Below are 21,758 nucleotides of genomic sequence, written 5' to 3'. Positions count from 1 at the left end.
GTTAACCCACCTAAAGTGTTGAGTTTATGACACAGAAACATTTAAAAATAAATTCTTACCACTTAGAATAAAGTTGGTTGACAGCTTACAAATATAAGAAATTAATTCTTTCATCAAAGTATGTACCACCCATATTTTCTCTATACTTTTCCTAAGCAAGCAGAATTTTTTTTTTTAACCAAGTGGAGTAAAATCCTGGTGGGTGCGAATCCATGAATTTCTTGGCATATTTCTATTGCGATCAAAAAAACAGGTTTCATAAAATCATAATGGATCACACTGACGCTAGACTAAACAATCACAATCAGCTTCTTTTGATGGATATTACGCTGTGGAGTGTGTTTGGTGATTCAACAAACACTAAAGCCAACTAATATTAAAGTCAAATACACAATTAATGGTTAGCTTTGTCTGGGATGCTATAGTTTCACTTAAGTACTTATACTTCAAGATAATGCAAATTTCAAACTGTTCCTTTAGCAATAAATTTATTATCTACATATATATATTTTTTTAGAAAAAAGCATTTAATATTTTTAGGGCTTACAATGACTTCTTTCACTTTTCAAGATTGGTTTCTAATTTTTCTATTTTTTTGGCAACATTTTGTCTTTTTACCCCATTACAAATATAATTAAAAAAAAAATTCTGTACTCACAAAATCTGTACTGGAGTTATATCCTGGTACAGTGATGTCCCATTAGTCTTTTTGAGGGGACAAATGTTATCGCACCAGTATCCAATGATACCACAGGTGATAATAAAATGCAAATAATGATACAAAACAACGTAACAGGATATAAAGAATGCTCATAATATGACACTCACTTATTATTAGCTCTGCATCAGTTACTTTCCTCACAAAATAATGCATAAATCTTCACAAACATGCATTTTCTTCAAAACTATATTTTCATTTATACTATTTCCACAAAGTTGAAATATATGTTTTTTATAGGAGTTATAAATAAATAGACTAAAACAATCAGTTAGTTGTCATGGAATATTTTTATTATGAAACGTATCGCATATTAAATTTTCTTCAATCTGTAAATTACAAGCATATCTGGTTGATTTTCAAAAACATAATGACATTCTATATAAAATAATTACATTTATGTAAAAGGCTATTTAAAAGAAAAGTTTTTTCTTTCAATTTTGATTCATTATTCAACAGACTAAAATATTGTCTTTTTTTTTTTTATAAATTCATACATGGAACATTATAAAAATTGGATGATAAAACTTGCAGATTGATAAAGTTTTTGTGTTGAAAAATTAGTTTTAATTGCAAGAAATTTTTTAAAAATAAAAACCACTTATAAAACATATTTGTAACTTTTAAAATTCCTTTTACTTTCAGATATGAAAAAAAGTAACAAACAAATAGCATAATTTACAAATATTACATGTATACACAGTAGAGTCTACTTAGTTTTAAATGATTTTCAAATAAAAGCTAACTGTAATCACAATTGAATTTCAAAAAACCATTATCAATACTCTCAAAATGAAAAAAAGTTATGCTTTTGTTTTACATGAACACCCAAGTTTCACATTATAGAATAAAGTTTTTAAGTTCCTTCTAAATTTTTTTCTAAATCTTAATTAAATTGTTTGATTAGATTTTATGTAATATTTGATAATATTTTGAAATTCTGGTTCTAACCACTAGCTGTAGTTGTTTAAAAATTAGATATAAAAATTAAAAGCGGATGAAATACAAATTAAAAAAAAAAAAAAAACAATTCAGAAGAGCAACAAAAAAATCAAAACTAGTTCTTTATTCTCTGTTTGTTATTGCAATAATTAACTTTAAAGTTTGTACATTTTGGTTTTAATTAATTTATTAAACATGGGTAAAAAAGTGTCAACCAATGAAGTATCTGTAATTTACAAAGCTTTGTAATTTGAAATTTCCTTAATTTCAAGTAGTGTAGATTAATTATAGACTCTACTGTGTCCATGCCCATGTGTATTTTATTTACATAAGTATACCATGAAACAAAGACAAACACATAAGTACTAAAAATACAGTACAAAAATTTTTGCTGAAAAAATTTCATAATAAACATTGACTCACATTTTTTTTAATTGATAAATTTTCTGATTTTAAAATGTATAATTTAGTACTACTTTAATTATAAAACAACAAAGTACTCTATTTTTAGCAGCATAATATAATATAAATAACAAAACATAGACTTTTTTTAAACTCATAAAAAACAACTACAAGTGTATTATACAGTTTTAAATAATAAGCTCTCACTTAAACATACATAATTTCATACTAAAGGTTTTAAACAAACTCTTTCAAGTAAACTGATGATAAAGGTATAAATGAATATAATAAATTTTTGTGTTTCCAGCACTTAAGCAATAAACCATAATTCCATGAAAAACCTAAAACAATCAGCTTAAAAAGCAATTAAAATGTACTTATATATATAAATATAGACCTACTTCATTTTCAAAAATGACATAAATAAAAGCACCTTGTCAAATTTATTAATACAATCAAAAGATTTAATCTTAATAATTAATACAAAATAATTATATGACAAAAAGATTATCACTATTAAAAAAATAATTATTAAACAATCAATTAATTACTTCAAATTTTTAGAGTATTGCCAAGTAGTATTAACCAAATACAGGATGTTCTAAATTAGGCAGACTGTTTTCACTAATTTATAACAGGAGAAAGATTAGGGCTAAAAAGAAAACAATTCTTTCAATAAATGCAGGGCATATAGTTTTCTTCCTCTTGGTTTTAGCTCAAATTAGATGATGAATGTGTAGCTACCCGACAGGTACTAAATGTGTCGTCAATAAAAAAATAGTATCATATATTTTTTAAAAAATATTTTGAAGATGAAGAATATAATGTAGTAATATTTTCAAATTATCTTCTGTCAGTTGCAATCACATGCTCCTATATGTTTTTCAATTCTTTTTTTTTGTGACTTATAATACTATCTGCAACATTGCACCTCAGAAATTTTTTGAATCTACACCAAGAACTCTGTAAGGTAAAAACTTATGCCCTATTACACACATTTGTTGGAATTTTTTCTTCTTTTTAAACACTAACCGTTTTCTTTTTTAAAAACATCTATGTAATTTAGAGCATCCTGTAAAATAACTTAAAACAGTATTAATAATGAAAGTTAGACCCTATTAAAGTACTGAAAAACCAATTACATATATATTATTAAATAACTCATTGTTTTACAAAAAAATTGATAAACATCATGCTTCATGAGCAGGGTAGTGAATACAATAATGAAAAAGGATGACACTTTCGGAATATTTTAAGGACAGATTAAAATTTTAGAGTACTAATTGAAGGTAGATCTGGCAGTTTCATGTCTTTGATTTGCTGAGGAATATTCATATTTTTTACAGCAGAAACAGCTCTGGCAGGGGCAGCTGATAGACCAGCCTAAAAGAGAAAATCAATATTAACAGAAAATAAATAATGGGTATTTTATACCTTTAATGTTTTAATGAGAAAACACAACAAGAAGGCTGCCAACACAAAAAAGAAAAAATACAGCATATGTTATGAAATAAATAGGAGGGCTCTGCGGCTTGCTTGTTTAGCACAACAATAACACAATTGCGTTTTTTTCTCTTCACGATAAACAGATCATATCAAAATATAAATTCAAATAAATAAAAAAAAAAAATTTTTTTTTTTCAATGTAATAATACATCTCTGTTCCAGAGATTTAGTCTCTGATTCTATTGTGATAAAATTTAAACCTGATAGCTGGTCACCACTGCAAACCTGTTTTTGAAATTTTTATTTTATTTTCGGTTACTATAAAAACGAATTAATTTTTCCCTAAACAGGTTTTTTAACAAAAGGACTTAAACTTTTTACTTAATATTGATTTAGAATTTTGAATGAGACTCACTATTTTAATTGCATACTTGAACTGAACACAGTATTACATAAAATGTAATATGAAAGTAAATATGACATATATGACACATGATATGTATAACATATATTATAAAGGAAATAAGATTTATTTACCATTCAGTAACTGTAACATGGGGAATAAATATCCTTTTCATAAAATATTGCAGCGTAGGGGCAAATTATGCAATTACTTAATTATAAGGGGCTCAATACTCTTATTTTTAAGCCTTTAATTTTGAATGACAATCAAATTGGTAAACATAATAATAACAGAGAACAACATTAAAAATGGATGATGTCATAATATTACTGCTAAAAATCATTAAAAAAAGGATAAATACTATTTTACAGTTAAATACTATTAGAACTTTTATTAATCAAACAATGGCCACCAAAGATATATACAACTAAAAGTCAAAACATGCGACTTTTCTGCCCAATGAGAATGTATGAAACAGAATTATCCAAAATTTATTATTTGCTAAGAGGCTCTGTCCCTGCTGGTTTCCCTTAACTTCTAATTGCTACTCATTCGTCAATGGTATTTCCCCCCGCAAATATTGATATTTCAAATGAAAATTCAGAATGTTTTATTTTTAAAATGTACAATTGTAGCTATAGGAATGAACGTTCTGTTAAAATGTTAATTATAATGAAATGAATGATTACCGGGATTTAGAAAATAAAAATCTGAACTTGAATTAAACGTTTAACCTAAAGAACACAGAATGGTGACCCAACAAGAAGAAATAAATAAGAAGTAATTTTACTCCCTGACAAAACTCATAATTTAAATAGGGAATGAGTCTTATCCCTCTTTATTAGTTTTTTATAATTTTTTTTAAAAAAATTTACTATAAAGGTTAAGATTTATATGTGGCAACAAGTCTAATCTCTTTCGACTTTTTGTTGCTGTTGTTGCGAGATTTGATTAACATCTACTAGAGTGCAAGTTAATATAATAAAGATTTTGTGAAGGAAAAAAAAATTTGTACAACAATACTGAATATTTAATCAATATTTAAAGCAAAAAAAAAAAAAAAAAAAAAAGAATAATCAGGAAAAAGAACTTTTTTTGCAATAATTTTCTAACAAATTGGAATTTCTTAAAATTTTTTTCACCAAGTTCACGAATAAAAATGGCTCTTTCAGCATGTCAAATTTTAACTTCATGGTTGTATTTCAGCAGCCTATAGAATAACCAAATATGGTATTTTTTACTTAATTTTTTTTTACCTAGTACTAATTATTGAATCTTAAATTTTTTATTATGTTGAACTTTCTGCACTTTCTTTTGAAAACTTACCATTGCAATTTTAAGTTTCTAAACTTATATATTTTGTACAGCAAAGCGAAATGTAACGTAAGCAGAAAAGTAATAAATAATTGGCATAAAAGTACTTAAAATTGTAATAACTCTGTAATAAGAATTGTAATAAGAAAATATAATAATATAATTGTAATAAGAATAATTGTAATAAGAAAAAACTCTGTGCTAAGTTTAAAAACAAATATGGCCCATTCGGCATAATAAATTTCAACTCTGAAGTTGCATTCTTGCAATTGTAAAGTGGCTTGTAGGGTATTTATTCCTTAAAGTTTTATAGTTAATAATTCTTGAACTAATTATCAACAAATGACAATTTTTTTAAAAATTCTATTGTACTTCCTCAACAATATTCTACACCCCTTTATAGTTTCAAGTTTTTAAGTCTTAATAGTTCTTGCACAACAAAACAAAATGTAACAATAAGTACAATTATTTAGTCTAGAGACATAGTAAGATATAAACGCTCATTCTTGCATAGTGTTTAAAACAAAATATATTAATATAGTATTTCACTTGTATGAGTGATAAAAAGAACTTATAGGAAAAATCTTAAATATAAATATTATACTTTTGAATAGTAATCAATAATGAATTGTTTTTAATCAAATTTTAGGGTGACAGTTAAAAAAATGACTAATTTTTTTCTTAGAAAAAAAAGAGGATGAGCAAGCATAATAAATAAAAATTTAAAAGAGGATATCTATACTTCAAACAGAAAAAACATAAATTAATATATTTACGATGATTACTTATAGTTGGTATAAGAAGTGGATCAAATTAACACGCTTTAGCATGTTAAATGCCATATTGGAAAGGCTAAAAAATAAAATTATAACCTATGATCCCACTTTATAAATGAATCATTAGCTTTTCATTATTGGTAACAAATATTAGTTTGTTTTCAAATAAAATAGATAATGCAAATTAAACATAAAAAATCTCCGAAATACTTCAAATTTGTAAATAAAAAAAGTATTTTTCAAATTGTTTTTTATAAAAAAGTATTTTTTATAACACCTAATTAACAATTAATTGAAACGCAACTACAGATTTTGAAAGATAAAGAAAAATGTCTTTGTCCAAGAGTTACATACTTTTGATAAAAAATAATTTTTTCTACCTCGATTTTTCAAAAAAAAAAAAAAAAAATTCTCTGCATAATATTAATAAAATATAAGTTTGCGGCAATAGAACAATAAAGAGGACCATAAATAATCCCACGAATTTTAAATACGGTAAATAGATAGGGGAAATCTTGTGAAATAAATATTGATAAACATTTATACTTGTTAATAAATATTACAAAATGTAATTAATAACAACTAATAAAAAACATATATAATGCCTTTAAGAGACAGTTCAAATGGTGCAGTTAAAACTGATAAAAGTATAAGGATTTCATATTTAATTTTAAACAGTTATCAATTGATACAAATTAATATCCATGTTCTACATTTCATGTCCTTCGGCTCTGGTTTACACTAATATCAACCAAGGATAAAGACATTGCACACATACCTCTTGCTTTTCAAGTTTATTCTGCTCTTCAACTCTAGTTATAATTTCAGACATATTTGTTTCTAATACCATGCCACCCATGACCAATTCATTCAAAATAAAATGTACCTACAAAGAGTTAAAAATTTTAAAATCAAGAAAAACTCAATACGAGTGAAATAAATCAAATAAAAAACACAATAATCAAAAATTACATTAAAAAAAATTTACAGTGCTAAATTATTAAAATTGCAAGAAATGAAACTACTATTAAAAGTATAAGAAACTATAAGTAGAATTGCAGCAGGAGATATAAAAAAAAGCAATAATTTTTTTTTTACCATTGAAATGACATGAGTATTAAGCTGCCAAAAATATCAGCACCAGGAAGAAAAAAAATCCACAAACTTCAGAATAGTATGTGCTTTCTGATTACAGTTATTATAGTTTCTTAAAGTTATTTATATTTTACAATGCATTCTTTACATAAGTTGGGAAGAAAAAGCAAAAATGAATGTTCACCAAGCATTATGCAAGTATCACCAAGTATTTTTCACATTTATACAACAAGGTAAAATCTTAAATTAAGTAAAAACTATTTTAACTTACATTATTTCATTGCTATAATTGATTCAGAGTTTAAATGAAAAAGAGAACTTGCAGAAACAATAATCAGTGCGTAAATAACAGTATATTCAAATTTTAATAAGAAAATAAGGATAAATTTATAAAATCAGTATAAATACAACTCATGCCAAGTAATGTTCTAAAATTGCCAACAGAAAGATGCATACGAAATTATAAACTGTGCAGATAAAATAGTTTATAAAAAAATTTTTTTCTACAAATTTACTTTAAAGCACAAATTCTGATTTTTCTAAAGGAAACTATTTCAATATATCCTTTATATATATATATATATATATATATATATATATATATATATATATATATATATATATATATATATATATATATATATATATATATATATAATATCTCAAGCTATATTTTTTCTTATTTTCTAAATAAGACATTTTGTAAGTTAAAATAATAAGGTCACAATATTTTTGAAAAGTAATAAATGGTTAACAATGAATGGGAACAATCACAATTTTAATTTATGCATATTTTTCTGGCCATTTTCACATTTCTGAGGCAAAGTACAAAAAGGCTTGATATTCTAAGAAGTTTCATTATAGAAAATAAGATTTATGTTTTATGAAAAATATATTTCTAAGTTCCATAAATTTGTTAAGGCCAATGAACAGGAATTATACAGGGTGTTTATAAAGTCCCAGACTCCTTTTGATGTTTAATAACTCATAAAATAATAAAGATAGATTAAAATTAATAACATAAATGGTTAGATAGACTCAAAAAGTTTCATGACCCTTGTCAATGAACTTCCACGTGTGCCCCCTTCGTCTCGCACGGAGAATATCAAGTCGATAGTCAATTTCACACCAGGTAGCGGCAAGCATGTCGGCATCCACAGAGGCTATTGCGGTTGTAATTCTGGGTCTTAGGTCATCAATGTTCGACACGATCCTCCTGTAAACATTGTCCTTTATAAATCCCCAAAGAAAAAAGTTCAGCTGAGTTATATCAGGTGATCTGGGTGGTCAAGGAATTGGACCTCCTCGTCCAATCCATCTTCCTGGAAAATGGTCATTCAAAGAACTACGAAGGATGATACCCAAATGAGGTGGTGCACCATCTTGTTGCAAAAAGACATGTGGCTGAAGCTCTTCTAGTTGTGGAAATACGAAGTTTTCCAACATGTCTAAGTGTACGACTGATGACACCGTCTTTTCTGTAAAAAAGAAAGGCCCAATGACTCAGTCGTGCATTAGTCCACACCACACAACAACCTTTGGCAAATCCCTTTGTGTCTCACGGTATTCATGGGGGTTTTCAGATCCCCATACGTTGCTGGACTTTTTTCTTTGGGGATTCAAAATGGGTCCGGGACTTTATAAACACCCTGTATAAAAAATATTAGAAATAATAAAATGAAGAAGTAGTTATCTTTTGAGTGGTATTGCTCATTATGGTTATTTATTTGCTTAAATATCAAATTATTTAATTTTAAGATTATTTTGTTCTTTTTTAGCAAAATATCCATTTAAGTTTCTTTTTAATATTTTCATAACCATCGTTTAATAGGCATCAAATTTTGGGATTACGACTACTAATGTTCCACTCCCAAACCTTGTAATTTTGAACCCAATCCAGAAGACTAGGGAACTCATGGATCAAATGTGTTGAGAGAATTTGCCTTCGTGGAGGATTTTTCGATGGAACTAACCCACATTTGTGTTACAGGGACAGGAAGACCACAAAATACTCCCACGGTTAGCTTGATGGCAAGGGGACTCTTACCCATGATCTGTCAACCACTGAGGATATTTTACATCTGCATTGTGGTAGGCAGGGGATTCACCTGATTGGAAGGTGGACACTTTATCCCCTGAGCCACCACACCTCTCATTTAAGTATTAAGAAAAATCAGAATAACATGAAATATAAAGTAATAATTCCATAAAAAATGAATAGAATCATTTGAAATTGGAACACAAAGCTTTGGCATGGAAATAAATAGAAAATCATAACACAGATGTCACCTTGCTTTCAATGCTACTAACAACATCAGTATTTAGTTTTATACAGTTTACTATCCATAGAAATTTTTTAATTAATAATAAGATTTTTTTACGAGTTCACTTAAAATTAACTTGCCTTGTCTACATGGAATATTAAATCTAGTTCACAAACGTTTTCAAAGCATTTGTCCAAAGTTTCAACAAAAACCTGAAAATAAATATATCATAAAGTCATTAATAATAGCTATGCCAATTTTGTTGGAAGAGCAATTAAAATTCACAAGATCTACAAAAGGGTTACATTAAAAAGAAGTCATATTAAGCTATATTATGAAATAAGAGAATAGATATGTGAAAAGGAATCTTTCAATACTAAAACCATTATTAAATAAAATATTTACTTCATAGTTTAAATAATATAATCTTATTTTTTTTAAAAAAAATAAAACTTCAAGGAATCATTATAATATGCACAAGAAATTAGTAATTAAAAAATTTTTTTTTTTTAGACTTACCATACCTTCAATATTTTGATATTTCATTCTTTTTGTGGGGATAATGAACTCAAGCCACTCATGAGCCAAATGAATCATTAAATAGGCACAGATTACATTTTTTTAGAAATTGAAAGACCAAAATTAAGAAAGAATAAAACAGGGAGGTTAACTGCTGAGAAATAACAGACAATATAACTCAATGATAATGAAATCAAGACTCATGAGCAAAATGAATCAATATAGAGGTGCAGATTATCTTTTTAGTTTCAATTGAAAAACCAGAATGAAGAAAGGTAAGAAGAGCAAAAGAATAACAAGATATCCAGGTGTGAGATTGCCATAAAGGAGAAGTGAAGAAAAATCGAAGAGAGAAAAAAAGTTAAAATAACCTATTTTAAAAAACAATTAGGAAGACAATTTTTTTTGCAATAAATCTATTAACGTAAATTATTTTAATTTAATATAATAGTTAAACTTTTAACAAGAAGAGTGATATAAGACATCACTAACTAATCAACAAGCAATAAATATTTTTTTAAATATAAAATTTGAAAAATGTTTTAATTATTTTGAAACAATGGAATGTTAGTAACATGAAGTTTAAATTGAATAAGATTAAATTACTAAACAAAGATAAAAGCATTAAAATAAACATGAAAGCAACTTTTAATAATAAAACTGACGATAGAATCTCAGTCGATGAGCACGACAGTCAGTTTAGCTCAAAACTTATTTTACAAAAATTAATTAGCAAATTATTCCTCATCTCATAATTTTATTAGATTAGTTTCTATACATTTTGAAAAATGTACAATAGCAAATTTGCACCAGCGAGGATATTTTTCTCCAAACTAAAAAATGTAACAAAAAAGATTAAAAAACATTATTTCATAATAGCAAAACAATTAGAAAAATTATAAGAAAAAGTGAAAAGCATAGACTGAAAAAGAGTCTTATGATGAAGCTTTTTTGAAATTTAAATAGCAAAATTTTTTTAAAAATAAGTCTTATTTTTTCGATTGTTTTCTGAAGAACAATTGAACTCATTTCCTTCAAAATTTGAATTTTGTAATCTAAAATTACATATTTTAACACGTTAACTGCCGCGTCACCCATATTCAAGTGACAGCAGAGTTTCTGGTCAGGTCGCGCCCCCCGTATTGGAGTGAAGCTTATTTGACAACTTACGAAGAAGGATATTCATATGCATTTGAAAAGATATTTCATAGGAAGTAACAAAACTATAGAATTGTTGTAAAAGTAATAAAAAAATTATTTATTAAGAAAATTATTGTGAACCTCGTAAAAGCTTTCCTTTTCACTGCTATTTGACTCACTGTGAAATAAGTCATCCATTTTTCTTTTCTAAATTTCAACGAATTAGGGTAAAGATTTTAAGTTATACTTCTCTTTACTCGGCAAAGATTCAAACTGATCGTGTAAAGTGGTGAGATGAGCAGCAGATGCAACAAATGAACAGACATGATACCAACAGAGCGAGATATTATTCTTGTGACCACCAGAGACTCGCATTATTAAAATATTGGTGGGAGTACTTAGCAGAATAAGCTTCGTACAGCAGTACTCGTGGCAAGAAGGAGATTTCAATATAAATGTGTGTGGCGGCCAATGTATTGAAGTTTAATTTCTTCACAATTCAAAAAATTATTTTGATCATTGTTAAAATAAAATAGGAAAAAAATAATAAATAATTTTAAAAATTTATTTTCTTTAAAAATATCTACGGGTAAAAAAGTCTTAAAATTGAGTGAAAAAATGTTTTGATTTGTCGAAATAGCTACAAAAATGTGCAAAATAAGCAAAATTTTTTTTATTTAGGATTATTTCATAAATTATGTATAAATATGTAACATTAAATGTAAATCTATTTTTTCCAACGGGGTCTTTTCTGAATGCTACAAAAGCTAGTTTAAAATTTAGATTTTTAATCAAATTGTATTAAGAAATAATTTGTTAAATGTACATTACTTTTTATAAACATAAGTCTTTTGGAAAAGAAAAAGCTAGATAGAAACCCGAACAAAAATCATTCTCAATTCTTAAAAACGAAAGAATTACAATAAAATCTTAATGTAACTTTTTTACATCGTTGTCTATTTAGAAAAAGTGACCATAAAAGAATACTACTCAGTAACAAAATGTGGTCATAATAAAAACATTGCTAAAAAGAAAAATGAATAAAAAAAATAATATAAATAGAATTTTTTTTTTTTGTAGTACTAAAATATAATTTTAACGTAGAGAATCTGTCTTCTATGTTACTAGTTATCTGACTTACTGTAAAAGAAAAAAGAAGAAACAATAGAATAATTAAGCCTATTAGAAATGCTCTATTAATATATGCTTTGCTTTAGTTAAAACAGAAAAACAAGCAAAAATGGAACAAAAAAAAGTTATAAATTTTTAAAGCATGAAGTGGTGAAAAAAACAATGAAATAAATAAAATTATTCATTTCATAAATGATTACGACTCAAATATAATTGAAAAAAGAAAAAAAAATAAGCATTACAAAACTCATGGTTCAGTATAAAGTAATCTAGTTTCAATTCTTCTAATTTCGCTTTTCCGTGTGTCTTTCAGAATATAAATTAACAAGTTTTAGAGCTTAACAAATACGTATAAAATTTATTTACAATAATGTATAGTAAAAAATGTGACTTTTTTATTATTCTTTATTAAAGCTATTACAATTTCTTCCCAAAAAACCTTTGTCGAAAAATAATTTTCCAAATAATACTTTGCCAAATCATCATCATCATATTTGGCTAGACAGCCCAGGGTGGGCCAGTGCCTTCCTTTGAATTCGAATCCACTTCTCTCTACTTTTGACACTTGTTCGCCAGTTTTTCTCCTTTAGAGTAAGGAAATCAGTCTCAACTAAATCTAGCCATCTCAGCCTGGGTCTACCTCTTTTCCTGTTCGTTAGGGGTTTGTGTAATAGGATTTTCTTTAAATTTGAGTCATCATTCCTTCTGAAAATGTGAGCTGCCCAGTTCATTCGATTTATTTTAATGAATTTCACAATATCTGGCTCTCTGTAGATTTTATACAGTTCAGTATTATATCGTCTTCTCCAGGAATTATTTATTTTTATCCCACCAAGGATGGCCCTCAAAACTTTTCTCTCAAAAATGGCAATTTTATTTTCACCAGCTAGAGTTAGGTTCCAGGTCTCAGAGCCATAGGTAAGTATTGGCCTAATTAATGTTTTATAGAGTAAAAGTTTTGTATTTTTTGATAAAAGAGATGATTTGAAAAAACGTTTTAAACCATAAAAAGCCTTATTTGAACAAATTAGACGACTCCGAATCTCATTGTCTATGTTATTGTCGGCAGTAACAATTGAACCAAGGTAAGTAAAATTCTGAACAGTCTGAAACCTGTGGGAACCAATCTCCAGATAGGATTCACTAGAATTTAATTTAGCAAGTACAGGCATGTATTTGGTCTTATCGGTGTTGATGATTAGTCCCATATCCCTAGCAGCAAGCTCCAAAGAAAGGAAAGCTTCTTTTAATGCAGGAACAGTTCGTGCAATGATGTCTAAATCATCCGCATACGCCAATATTTGAATAGATTTTGAAAATATGTTGCCTCTAATATTGATTTCAGCATCTCTTATAACTTTTTCTAGAGCAACATTAAAAAGAAGACAGGATAAGGAGTCTCCCTGTCTGACTCCATTGCTTACTTTAATTTCTTCAGATAAAGATCCCAAAAGTTTGACTCTGCATACGGTGTTTGACATGCTTGCTTCTACAAGTCTAATTAGTTTTGGTGGTACTCAGGGGTAGCAGCAAAGTTTTTTAAAATTTTAGGGTAATTTTAGGAACTTTTTTCAAAAAATTTTAGGTAAATTTTAGGGGTAATATATGATTTTGCTAGGATAAAAACAGATCACACGGTAGCTTATTACATAACAGAAGATTATTACAATTCATCCACACATATCATAAATAATTGCAAGCCATAAAATAAAGCTCTGAAATTTATTAAGTCAAGAATGAAATCTCTGAAGTGTAAAAATGAAATTTCTACTTTACATATTACCTATCAGAAATTAAGTGCATAATTCAAGAACAGGCAAAAGTGAGAATAAATCAAAAGAAAAAATAAATTGGCACCAACTTGGATTTTTATTTAATTTTTAGCTTCTTAATCAAAACTTTATTATTACCTTACCTTATTAAGAAAAACTATTGTGTGATATTATTAGATTTCAAATCAGCAATTTATATTAGAAGTTAGAGAAAAACAAATTAATCATGATCATTTTTCTAATATATTCTTGATATGATTTGTGAGATTCTTTTACTGCCCTCAATAGTGTTGTAGTGATCTTCAACACTCCTTCATAATTTCAAATGGTATCTTTGATTAGTCTAAGAGACATAATAGTATTCTCATGGTGACTTACATTAAGCATTGCTTTATTTATCGAAAAACCTCTCTCAGGATCAGAATTCCCATGTGGCAAAATTAAAACAGTTTTAATTAATGTAGTTAAATTCTTATATTTTAGATTATTGCTTTTTATTTATATTTAGCCTATAACTCTAGTTTTTTAGGAACACCAACAAAATTTTATCAGATTTTTAGGAATTTTAGGGTTTGCACATAGTTTTAGGAATTTTATGAATTTTAGGGGGAATGTGACCCCTGGGTACTTGAAATTCAACCAGGGCTTCATACAAGCGATTTCTATTAATACTGTCAAAGGCTTCTTTGAAATCAATAAAGAGATGATGTGTGGTAATACCAAATTCCCTGGTCTTCTCTAAAATTTGTCTAAGTGCAAATATTTGATCTTTAGTAGATTTTCCCTTGCGAAAACCACATTGGTAGTTTCCAATTTGAGGGTCTATATATTGTATAAGTCTCTCAAATAAAATGTTTGACAAGATTTTGTAGGTAGTAGAAAGCAAACTTATACCTCTGTAGTTAGAACAAACCATGGTATCACCTTTTTTATATATTGGGCACATAATGGCAGTGTTCCAGTCAGAAGGTAAAATTTCAGCATTCCAAATATCAGTAATAAGATTATAAATTAGTTTTAGAAATACTGGACCATGACATTTTAACAGCTCAGCTGCTATCCTGTCGTGCCCAGTTGCTTTGTTGTTTTTTAACTTTTTAATAGCAATATCAATCTCGCCCAGTTCAGGTGGAGGTATATCTTCATTATTCTGATTTTCAAAAACGCTCCCAGAGCAATAGGATTGATCATGTTTACTGAACATTTCTTGGAAATGTTCACTCCATCTGCTGAGTACAGCCTGTTTGTCTGTCAGAATCAAACCATCTTTACTTTTGCAGAGGTTAGATGTTTGTTTAAAGTCCATTCGACTTCTATTAATTCGTCTGTAGAAAGCTCGGCTTTCATTAATTGTCTTCAGGGACTCAATACCTCTTAGGTTTTCCTCTTCAAAAGCTTTTTTCTTGCTCTTATGGATTCGCTTTTCCTCTCTCCTTAATCGTCTATATTCATCAGCATTAAATCTTGTATTCTTTTTAATCATTTTCTTATAAGCAGTGTTTTTAGTATTGGATGCTGCAGCACACTCATCATCAAACCAATCTTTATTTGAATTCTTTTCCTTCTTACCAATAATGTTGTCAGCAGCATTACAAATTTTTTCCTTTAACTGTAGCCATTTTGACTCAACAGAATCATTCTCCCAGTGCATATTAGTGAGAGCAGCTTCAACATCATTGATATATTTCGTTTTTATATCATTTACTTTAAGTTTATCACAGTTGAACTCCTTCAGAACTGTACCTTTTTTATTTTTAACCACGGATATTCTTTCTCGCACTTTTGCAATTACCAAAAAATGATCTGAATCAACATTGGCACCTCTGTAAGTCCGAACATCTAATAAATTAGAATAATGTCTAGCTTCAATAAGTACATGATCTATCTGATTAGCAAATGATCCATCTGGTGCTCTCCAAGTAGCTTTGTGAATCTTTTTATGGGGAAAGCAAGTACTCCCAATGATCAAATTATGGGAGGCGGCAAAATCAATTAACTTTAAGCCATTATCATTCGTAATATCATGCAGACTGTGTCGACCTATAACTGAATGAAATTCAGATTCCTTTCCCACCTTAGCATTAAGATCTCCAATAATTAGTTTTCTATCATGCCGTGGACAGTCATTAAAAATCTTGTCTAGTTCCTCATAAAAGGTTTCTTTTTCATCATCTGACTTGTCTTCAGTGGGTGCATGAGCACAAATTATACTATAGTGGAAAAACTGTCCTCTGATCCTAATCGCACAGAGTCTAGGAGAAACAGCAATGAAGTTCATAACCAGATGCTTAATACGTTTATTAACAATGAACCCTGTTCCTTCCTTGTGATGATCAGGGTGACAGCTAAAAAAGACCGTGTGGTTTCTCTTATTAATCACTCCATTTCCAGTCCATCTAATCTCTTGAATTGCAGTTAGATCAATCTTGTATTCATCCAATTGTTGCAAAAGCATTTGTAATGCTTTAGTTCTATATAAAGATAAAACGTTCCATGTCCCAAATTTCATTTCCAAAAGGCGTTTTCCAAGTCGTCTCCGTAAGATCAGCCGTGGATTCTCTTCTTTAGACTTCGTAACAATTTGTTTTTATAGGATGGGGTTGTTAGCCCCATGCCCAACCCCCAACCTGGAGGACCAGGATGTTCCTCTTGGTCTGGTGTCTCCCCTCCGACCTGTCCAGCTTGGGTGACCCTACCAGTAGCTAAGCTACCGCCGGCATAGCTCTCGGGATCGACAACACACACAAACCACACCACCACGATAAGGTGAGAACACCATCGGTGTGGACTTTGCCAAATATTTGGTCAAATATTCAACAAAAGGGCCGAATACCGAATATTCGTTACACCCCTAGTCAAAATGGCAGAATATCTTTGCCTACAAATGCATTGTTGAGGACCATTGCATAAATTATACTTTAACATTTAGAAGCATGAAATTATTAGAAAGTTTTACATCAAACAAAATTTTTTACACAATCTTCAGTTTGTAATAATGAAAATACAATAAAAAAAGTCATTTCAAAGTAATATTCATTTTATATTCATTAATAGCCAAACTATTTAATTCCCACTAAAGACAAACATACTGTATTAAAATAAAAACAGTGCTAAGATGCAGCCAAACTTTATAAAAAACAAACCTGAATTAAATCTAATATTCCAAGTTCACTTTCAGAGGAATCCACACAAAATACAAAGTACAATGTAGCATAATGTCGGTATATAAGTTTATAGTCAGATCCTCCAATCAGACTGGAAAAAAAAAACAGAAAGTCAAAAATTTAAAATACTTAAAAAAATCAGAAGTTTAAGAGAATGAAATAATTAAAACCAACTATTTATAGTACTCAATCATTGGTGTCCATTTATAAAATATTTTAAGTCCACAAAATCTATCTTAAAGTGCATATTAGATGTAGGAGAAAAAATATCATTTCTAAAAAGACATAATTTAGTTCCATTTAAAACATCCAATTGCACGTCTTTTTTATAAATGTATAGATAATCATAAGATGTGGAAAACAATTTTTTAACATAGTTAAAAGGGGTGTTGTGAATTTATATTTTTGGGAGTATGAGGAATTCTTAGTTTATTGAATGAAATTACAGATAGCAGACATATAGACAGATATTTTTAGACAATTCAAATACACAAATCAATATTGTTCAGATAAATAACAATCCATACGGTTTGGTAAACTTATCAAATTTTTCTAAGTACCAAGGACTTTATAGTTAAAAAATACTAATAGTTAGAGGGACAATTGTTGCATTAGCTCAACCACATCAAACTCAGCTAAATCGTGAATATGATAAAAAACAGATTTGATTTATAAAATGATTAAAGCCATTTTTTTGTACAATATCTTGTAAACAAATATTTTAAAAATTGTAGTCAAAGTTGGAAATTAAGATAATAAAATTGTGGGATAGATATATTTTTTTAAAAGTTGAGCAAACACATAAATATAAGCTGACTTTTACAGGTTAACATCAAAGAAAATAGTTTGTGCTGACAGGTTGCTGTTATCTAAGGTTTAATACTGGATGGAAGAAATGAGTGATTAAAATAAAAAGAAACGGTCTAAGCTTTTACTGACGCCCGGTAGTTGAGTGGTAGCGCAGGTCCTGGGTTCGATCCTCGAACCGGGCAAGGTTGACTTAGCCTTTCATCACTTCATTGGGTCGATAAAAGAGTACCAAGCACGCTTGGGAACTGGGGGTTCCGCGGTCGGCTGACCACCTGATCGGAACATTTGCTCCTGCACCCAAGAGTCCAAGGTCAAGAAAACTGAGATGGGCACAGTAGGCTCCATTGGCTGTCACACCACTGAGTTTAATTTAGTTTAAGCTTTTACTAGGCAGTAGAACTAAAGATAAACTTTATTGAAAAATAAGTTGTATTGGTTTGAGCTTATGTCAGGTATTAAATGCTAAAATATTAATGGATGATTCTGCAAGTACAGGAATATTTGGCTTATAAAACTTTCAAAAATAAAAAACTTAAAAACACTTAAATACTTCAAAGGTTAGTAAATAATAAAATAATAGAGCTTTAAAAATCTCTCTTTCTCTTATTTCCGTATTTTTTAAGATATATGAGAATAGCAAAAAGGATATGTTAATAACATGTGGAAATATATGATTGTCAAGGCAAAATTTACATTCATAAGCTACATATCTGAGTATATTTATAAAATTAATCATAGAATAAATACAATTTGAATCTATATTCATCATTCATATGGCCATTATACCATTAACATGTTTCTAATCCCATACGCAGAATATTTTCAAATGTTCTGAGACAGGACTTATTAATTTATACAAATGTTCTGCAAGCATTTCACAGCGAAAAAAAGTCAACTTTAAGTTAAAATACTAAATTTTCATTTATTAAAATACAGGATCATTCACAGATACACTATATTATTTTTTAAACCAAGGCAAACATTCTTGATTTATTACTTTTTCAATCACTTTTGCAGTACAAAATTTTGTTAATGACGATGATAATGATGAATTATTAATAAAATGCCTATGATTTGAAGATCCGAACATTAAAATAAAGGCTGCCTTGAAAATCTGTAGAAGAATGTATGAGATTAGGGTTCGGAATTATTCTGCAAGCCTACCGGAGGCAGGTGGGCGGGGAAGGGGGGTTTCGCAGGAAAACGCTGTTACTTATTCAAGATACTAATTGATCTGCAGGACTTCGTTTGTTCTGCGACGTACGGCACAGTTTTAGGCACTTTCTGCTTCTGGGTTTCTAATTGAGACATGTGTAAGACAAATCAGTTTTCCAGCTATATTGGCTTGTTTTCTGTCAAAAATTTGGCCAAGTAAGAAATAAAATATTATATATTTAACCTTCAATTTTAAAGCCATATTAATGAAGAGGGGCTAAAAAAAGAATTATAATTTGTTCCATTTCGAGATATTACAAGTCCGACAGCAGAATTTAAAGAGTCAATCAGCATCATTATCTTCAAAAATTCAAATTTGTCTGCGGTTTTAACATAGTCAGGAAGTTTATAAAAATGAAGTTTATACTAACATACATTTAGAACAATTAGCAAATATTAAATTTAATAAAAGTTATACATAAAAACTATATTATATAAACTAATGTCTTTAAGGACACTTAAATTAGTTTCCACATCAACAAATTTTAACAGAGTTTTTAAACAAAAATTATCAGCAATAAAGATGAAATTTTAGAAATTTTTTGACATTAAAAATATACATTTATACTAATTCATCACATATATACTTAAAATATTACTTACCTGCCTCCTTCTAGAAAATTACAAACATTATCATCTCTTTTGCTAACTAATTGGAATGTTTCTCTAATAATCTGTTGCTGCATTTCTTCAGGCTTAATAAATAAATAACAAAATAGTAAAATGAAGATTTGAAAGACAAGTACATACATATAGCTGCTTACAGGCATTAAAAAATAAATAAATAGAAGAAAATGTAATAGACAATTGATAAAGTAAGTGTTAATGTCTCATCTAGATAAGACAATCTCCTGAATAACGGAATTTATGCAATTAAGTTGATAAAAACTAAAGTCAAATATGGCAAACATCACTGTCTTTAAAGAAGATTGAAATACTCAAAGTCTAATTTTTTTATTTACTCATTAACAAATTTGATCATGAACACTCCTATGATACTGAAATGGAAATCATTCTAAAACTAGATTTTGTAAATTGCCAATTAATAAATAAACTATAGTTATAATTAAATTTTTCATAGTAGTTTCCAATGGATTTTGGGTGTGATCCATTTTCAAAAAAAGCACTGAATAAAACTAAAGATCTATAAGAATCAGGTTAATATTCAAACAAATATATGCAGTAGTGTGAGACATTTCACACATATATATATTTTTCAAAGAAATATTTCCATTAAAATTTTTGAAAACAAAATAGTCAATTGAGATATTAAAGCTATATTTCAATAAAAATTAGTATATATGGGTAATCGAGCATGTTTTGTAGCATTTTATTAATATAGGTATACATTTACAAGAGAAAAATGAATGTTTAAATTAATAAAGTGTATTTAATATTGCATTTTCCGGAAAAAATCGACATGGCAAGTTGAAATTATAGAATTTCTAGAATAATTATAAGCTGATATTATATTTTTCAATATTGCGATTTAAAAGAAAAAAAACTCATTCGTGGCGATAGAGTAGGTAATCAAACTTAAAATCATTGAGCTGTCAGTGTCAAACAAATATTGACTTACATAAAATTGATAAAATTTTGAAAGTCGGGGCTTCCCATGATTGTTGAACACTAAAATAGCTTTAATCATATTTTTAGTGCAGAGAATTATAATTCATACATAAACATTAGACAATCAAATTAAGATCAAGATAATTTTAATATAAACAAACAGAGAGAGTGAGTAAACACAACTAGTTTTGAAACTGGTTGGTTGATTATCAATAACATCAATAGTCAACAACTTTTTGTCATTCTCTCAGCTTGTGGGTAATCGTCGCAATTCCTATTTTGAACGAAAATAAATGTGAACTATTTGTACGCAGACAAAAGTAAGTTTTTACGTAATATTCTTACTGATATATTTCGTGCATGAAAACACTTTAAAGTAATGAGCATACGCGCACTTTTTTAAAGTAAGCAAACTTTATAAAAATGGAGTGTGAAATCCGGGCATTTGGCAAATCATCGTGTTGGCAATTCGGATGATCTTGGAAAACTCAGGCTTGGTGATTATAAGTACTCTGATTATACGTTGCTACAACTATCTTGGATACAGCTATCGTGGTAGTGTAGTGTCGTGTGCAGTTCTCATTTCTACGACTTCTTAGGTACACGCATTTCCTTTTTGCCCAATACATCTTTCTTTGCTGGAAAAATAATTCAGAAAAGATTTTTACAATCGAATCCGGTTTTTGAATCTTATTACGAAATTCACGGTTTACACTCTTACCACCACAGAAAAAAAGTATGAGTGACGAAAATTCCCATAGCTCTCGTTACACACTTCTCCAGTAAACGAGACAAGAAAGTCTATAATTCGCTATCAACGCCTGCGTCTCTCGAAGAAGCATAGCCAGATACAATTTTTTGCTTGTTGATAGGGTTCTCTGGAAATATGCTTGTCACCAAACCATGAAGCATGGTTTGTGAATATTGCAGTGCTGCCATCTGTTGAGGAGTGTGATAAAGCATTGATGCATGTTTACTAGTTTGACAAAGTGAAGGAGTCCCGCAGTGGACTGATCGTTAAGACACGGTTCCCAGCAGATCACCGAAGTCAAGCATCACTGGCTGCGGTCAGTGTGCG

At 28.7% G+C, this 21,758-nt stretch overlaps 1 protein-coding gene and 1 long non-coding RNA gene across 2 annotated transcripts in view; both read right to left on the bottom strand.

Moving 5' to 3' along the window:
* Positions 1-21,758, bottom strand: part of LOC147813821 (uncharacterized) — a 579,591-nt gene that overhangs the window by 4,222 nt on the left and 553,611 nt on the right. The window lies entirely within an intron of this gene.
* Positions 990-20,934, bottom strand: or (AP-3 complex subunit sigma-2 or). Its single transcript, XM_016051089.5, has 6 exons — positions 20,691-20,934; positions 19,715-19,806; positions 17,066-17,177; positions 9,501-9,572; positions 6,780-6,887; positions 990-3,445 (listed from the first exon to the last, which is right to left on the bottom strand). The coding sequence occupies exons 1-6, from the start codon at positions 20,757-20,759 to the stop codon at positions 3,326-3,328; spliced, it is 573 nt and encodes a 190-aa protein (XP_015906575.1). The 5' UTR covers positions 20,760-20,934; the 3' UTR covers positions 990-3,325.

This window comes from Parasteatoda tepidariorum, chromosome 3 (assembly GCF_982258835.1).
Source record: "Parasteatoda tepidariorum strain Cologne lab strain chromosome 3, Ptep-v5.0, whole genome shotgun sequence".
In the NCBI taxonomy this organism is placed as follows: domain Eukaryota; kingdom Metazoa; phylum Arthropoda; class Arachnida; order Araneae; family Theridiidae; genus Parasteatoda; species Parasteatoda tepidariorum.
This window is presented reverse-complemented; position numbering and strand designations above follow the sequence as displayed.